Below are 6034 nucleotides of genomic sequence, written 5' to 3'. Positions count from 1 at the left end.
TGATTTAGATTAAATATATTAGTTTCCTTTGATTGCGAGTGTTTTGTATGATTGTAATTTGTGTTGTGAGGCTCGTGTCGAAAATCACTTCCGTTCGTTTTCGACAAGAAGTAGTCAGGTCAGTGACATCCTCGACCCCAATTGTAAGATCACGAACTGTTGCTGTACTGTATGGTAAAGCATCTAAGCTGGTGGCTAAATTAGGAAACACTAATTTCTAAGCATGATGCAAAAAACGCAACTCAATCGATCTCGTTCATGTATTTATGGGTTGAATTCTCTCTGGATTATTTTGTTGCTTACAATTTTTTATTTCTGCGACAAAACTTTGAAGTTAAACTCACTTCAACGTAATTTGCCAATTATAAAAACACCCGATCTCGGCAGTGCAACATCGGGTGCACATTTTCAGGGACTAAAAATCAGATCGTTTCCCCGACAAGAAATCAAGTTTTCAGAAGATGACAACATTCTAAACAGGCGCGTGAATATTCCTAAAATTAGACCCAGCTGGGCTCATCAACGGCTAGAATGTAGAAAATGGAGAGTAGCTACTAACAATATTCATGTTTCGGATGCTATCAAAATTCAACTGACATTGCCATCTGATTGGTGCATTGTCATTGTGGGCGATAGTGGCGCACCCGATAAGTACCCCTTCAATGAAGGAAAAAAAGGGCGGGTTATTTATCTCAACGCTCGTGATCAGGAACAACTTGCATCGGAGGGGGTTAAACTCAGTGGAACCCTACCTTGGAACCATTATGGTAGGAAAAACGTCGGTTATTTGTATGCAATTGCGAGCGGGGCTCAACTTATTTGGGATTTTGATAGCAGTAATTATCTCCTGTCACCTCCTGCGAAAATATTGGAGCTCAATGTGACAAGTAACTTAAGTGAAACAATTGTTCTGCACGCCACCCCAAACGGAAAACAAGTGACTTGCAACTCATTTAACCCTGTGTCCATTATGGGTATTGGTAAGTCGCCTTCGTGGTCCAGAGGTTTACCTTTGGATGACCTAAAAGCTGCAAAGTGTCAAAGAGATGCGTACCTAATCGTAAAAACCGCAATTACGGAAAGAGAAATAGCAGTTTATCCCTCTTTGCCCAGCCAGGGCCCAGCAGATAAAGTGCCGCTTGTGGTTCCCGAGGACGCTTTTGCCCCTTTCAACTCTCAAGCTACTCTATTCACCTACGAAGCATTCTTCATGTTGTTTTTGCCTGTGACAGTTCACGCCTCAGTTTCCGATATTTGGAGATCTTATCTTGGGCAAAAGCTATTAAAGGACTGTGGTTATAATATAGTTTTTACACATGCACAAGTTGTTCAAAATCACAGCGAGCACAAAATGTGGGCCAAATTTAACTCTGAAAAAGATCTGTACGTGAAGAGTGGTAAATTAATAGACTTCTTGAAATACAATTGGACTTCAAGTTGCGAAAAATCACTCGAATGCCACTTTGAATCTTTAGTGGTAAATCTCTACGAACACGACTATATTCAACTTAGCGATGTTCACCACTTTCAAACATGGATCACATCTTTACTTGATTTTGGTTATATCTTTCCTCGGATGGAAAAAAAGGTGGCTAAATTACAACCTGGCAAAACTGCGGCTCATTCTGAAAAAGTAGAACCAAAGTGGCCAGATTTGATGCTTTTTGTACCCGCTTTCCCCGGTGGTGAGTATGATTTGAACAACTATTTACTGCGAAGCTTAAAATTTTTCTGGCCCAAGTCTTACCTAAGGTTAATGGTCGTGATAGATGAGGAAATAAAGAGTTCAGAGAGGGACAGCTTTGCTGGACGAATTAAAAAGTCAATGAAAGAATACGCAAGCTCTGTTCAAGTTGTGTTAAACTATATTCCGAAAGAAGTTTACAACAACTATGGTCATGATAGACAGCAGTTAATTATGTTTTGGGCTGATAACTTCACCAACGCCGAATATGTTGGTTTTCTGGACGATGACAGCATGGTCACCAACTATGTGATGTATCAAGATCTGTTTGATGAACAAGGCCGACCTCATGTTATGGGCAGGTCCCCCAGAACAAAAGACGGAGGATGGAAAGCAACTTCAGCGACAAGTCACTGGACAGATAATTCAGGCTATGAAGTCATGCGAACAATGAACTATTTCCCTGTAATTGTGAAAACCTCTCACTTGAAAATTGTTCGAGCTAGCGTTTTAAAACACTTGCCACAATTTGTAAACTTTGACGATTTTTTCAGACGCGGAATTATTGAAAGTCGCAGAAAATATAGCCAGTTCAACATAATTCATCAGCATTTATGGAAATTAAAAAACGACGAGTACAACTGGCATCTTCAACCAAATTTGGCAACAGACGATCATTTCAAAGGCATAAAGGGAGTAACTGCGGAGATGACTATTCCAAAAGCACGATGCGTTCTTCATGTTACATCGGACGGAAGAAAGAAGTCGCCATATTATGTTGAGGATGTTTTCCAGCAGGGTTTCTGCTACTCTCTTTCGAAAGCAGAGTTTGACGCCGGTGGGGAGTACAGCAAACGGTGTAATAGTGCTGGGTATAGTTGGGATGTCGTATCTAATGTACCTAATACCAACCAGTGGGTATTCGATTGGGCGGATTGGCGATGGGACAACCGGACAATTCAGTCAACTAGAAAGCGTGTTGCTATGAATCGCGCTCGACCTGACTGGAACGAAAAAGAGCTCAAACGTATTTTTGCCAAAAGAAAAAATGCAGTTTGAAAGTCTGGAAAGGTTTTGGAGTAAACATGTATATATGTAAATACTAAATATGTAAGTACGTCAATCACAAAATGAACTCACCGGCACTTAAAGAATTTATCCTGAACATTGCTCAATCCTTCATAATAAATTTTTTGATATTAGCTTTTTAAAAAAACCATAATTGAAATGGATGCAAGACCATTAGTTCTAAAGAAACATCTTCAATTATTTCTTTCAATTATTCAAACAAAACTCGAATATTGCGTCGTACGGCAAGTCATCATGGAAATGTTTTAAGTTTTCATAGTACAATTATCGCAATTCATTTATTTATTTCTTTCCTGCTCTGACCTACACTGCCCATCACAGTTGTTTCTGATAATAACTTAAAGGAATTAAATGTACATTTTTTAAAAAAAAACTAATTTACTGGAGAAATGTAAGCTCTATAGCTCTACAAAATTGGTAACTTCCTTCTGAATTCAGATATATAAGAATACTTTTTCTTAATCTTAGATGTAAATTTAGGCTAGAAATTGCATAACCCCGCTGAGGTATTACTAAATTGAAGTTGGCAGCTTTATCTATCGCGGATCTCCGATACGTTGCATGACTTCATCTAGAGTTTAGCTTTTGAAAAAACTAAAGAGGTCTTATGGCGTCTCAGCAATATGTATCTCTAATATCTTCATGCTTACCTGACTAATTAAAGTTCTAAGTCCCTAGTCTGGAACTGTTCTACTATGAGCATCAGTAGACAGTGCACAGGACACAATTTAAAAGCCTTACTTATATTTCAATCTGTGTTAAGAAAGGAGTAAAGAGGAATATACTTTATCGTTAAATCAGGTCTGACTCAGCTAGAAACTAGGCAAGAGAGTGATACATAAAAACATCAGTATATAATAAGTATATAAAGAAATAATTTAAAAATTTCAACCAATTGTAATTGAGTATTTTAGTAAAAGTCTATATTCATCAAATATTGGATGCCAGCCATTGCCGGGTTCAACTTTCCAGGTTGTTGAATATTTTTTTCCGTTAAAAGTCTTTGTAGTTCTTGAGTTGGTCTCTCTTATGAAGGTTTCTGTTTTCTCTTCTTTAAAGCTCTTTTGAGGTTTAGCTGGTAGTTAAATCCATAGACGACCAATTCCATAGAATTCCACCTATGCCAGCATCCACTGAGGTGGCGACTCCCAGTGGACACGACCCTTTTTTGCCAGCTCAGTGGTTCCTAGTGGGGTGATGCCCCTGAAGACTCCTTCCGGTGGACGCCTTGACTGACTTACCTGAGTCGTGATTCTTGCTAGCTGTTAGGTGTTTAGTTCTCGTTAGTTTGTAGTGCTAAATTTGTTTTAGGGTTTTGTTTTACTGAATTAGGATTAACAATTGGTTCATTATTGCCGGTGGGTATACTTATTCTGGTCGCAGTTTTTTTAACTGGTTGTCTAGAAGTGTGAGGTCCTTGTTGATACTATACAGTGTTGCTTAGTTACTTAGCAGTTTTAAATATACGTGATATCCCTTCTTGTTGGAGAGTATTGAAATACGCATTCCACTTAGTGATACGTTTTATGTTACCTTTGGTCGTTCGGTTAAGTGACTTTTGACCATAATGAATTGCTCCTATATGTCCATTCGATTTGCAAGTAAATTAAGGGCGTGGGGTTTCACATTGCACATGGAAGTTTCTAACTCCCAAATTTAATGGATGCACAGTTTCCGGAGGGAGTATACAATATTTGAAATTTTTAGCGAATTCCTGTTCGATTGCAATCGATTGTAATTCACGAAACTACATTGTACATGGCGACATTGTACAGATTGGACTATGCTTCGTTCCTGAAGGACTGTTGTAACTTCGATTATGACATTGTGCATTTTTGTTTTACTGATTATTTTAGTGTTAGCTGTTAAAGTGTTACGTTTACAAGTTTTCAGATTACAATTATTACATGCTTGTAGTTATATGGTAGGATTCGTTGTTCTTGCTTGTTCAATTAGTCATTGTCATTGTAAGTATTGGACATCCATTTGTAACTTGTTTATTTATAACCCGTGTTACTGTATTTAAGTTATAATCGGGTACCATCGGCTGCACTGGCTATTTAAGTTATAATTGTCTGTTATAGCTTACAAGAGCAATTCTTCCGACGTTTAGTCGGTTATGTTTGTAATTAGGTCTTAATTCTCATCCATTGTGTCGGCGCCACTTTCAATCAGCAATGAAAGCCATCTAACTTTTGAAACCAAAAAAATTAGAATTTGTCAAATTTTAAAAAAGGTCACAACTGAAAATTTGTACACCCCCCGATTTTGGGAAGGGAAAACTTGAGTCGCCGGAGGTTTTGGCACACAGTTATGGTATCCTCTAAGCTATCCACGAACCCAACGAACGTTAATGCATCAAACCCACAAGGGTAGCTATTAGCACTGTATCATTTACCTTTTTTAGATATTTGTCATTGTTAATTTTCTTAAATTGTTTGTTTTATGATACTTTAGGTGTTCTTTAAAGATCAAGTATCGTCACTTTGAGGCAATTAGAGCCACGTAATAACCATCCGTGCTTATGTCAACAAAAGTAAATATTGCAGTAATTTGACATTTACTATGTAAACAATGACCTAAATCACTTTTTTTTATTAACCAATTGTCAACTTTTTGTCTGAAACCTCAGCCTTGGATGTAGTTATGGTAGGATTTGCTGTTCTTACATGTTCAATTAGTAATTGTTATTGTTGTACGTATTGGTCAAACATATATAATTCCTGTCTAATTATAATTCCTGTCACTGTATTTAATTTATAAGCTGGTATCATTGAGTGCACTGGCTATTTAAGTTTTAATTGGCTATTTAAGATTCAATTGTCTGTTATAGCTTATACGTAAATTTTTCGGTATGACATCGTTTTGTTCAAATTTCTATGTCGTATTTCGAAATTTTGAAGTTTTTGAATAATTAAAATTGGAATCGTAATATTTGGTAGATTGCTATATTCCGTTGTTTCTTTTTACTTATTATGTAGTACACTTCTTTCTGGTTTTAAAAATAGTTGCATTTTCAGGAATTGGTTAATCGTAATAATGTAATTAGGTCTTATAGCACTGATTCATTGTCATGTTATATTCGTACTGTTCAATTGTCGACTTTACACTTGTGTTTACAACTTCACATAAAAGTACACTATTACATGAAGTCAATCATTGTGTTACATTGCGTTATACATCGTGTTGACAATTCATACTGCATATTTGTTTGAATACTGTGAGGTTATACCGTGAGATTACCTGTGCATGCTTTATTGT

The 6034-nt window shown here is 37.0% G+C and overlaps 1 protein-coding gene across 1 annotated transcript; it reads left to right on the top strand.

Annotated features, from left to right (window-relative positions):
• Window positions 1–210: 210 nt before the first annotated feature.
• On the top strand, window positions 211–2886 carry LOC142357040 (uncharacterized). Its single transcript, XM_075408756.1, has one exon. The coding sequence runs from the start codon at window positions 224–226 to the stop codon at window positions 2741–2743; it is 2520 nt and encodes an 839-aa protein (XP_075264871.1). The 5' UTR covers window positions 211–223; the 3' UTR covers window positions 2744–2886.
• Window positions 2887–6034: the final 3148 nt, after the last annotated feature.

This window comes from Convolutriloba macropyga, unplaced genomic scaffold (assembly GCF_964194025.1).
Source record: "Convolutriloba macropyga unplaced genomic scaffold, txConMacr16.3 SCAFFOLD_2036, whole genome shotgun sequence".
Lineage (NCBI taxonomy): Eukaryota > Metazoa > Xenacoelomorpha > Acoela > Convolutidae > Convolutriloba > Convolutriloba macropyga.
The sequence above is the reverse complement of the archived record's forward strand: the minus strand, read 5'-3'. Positions and strand labels throughout refer to the sequence as shown.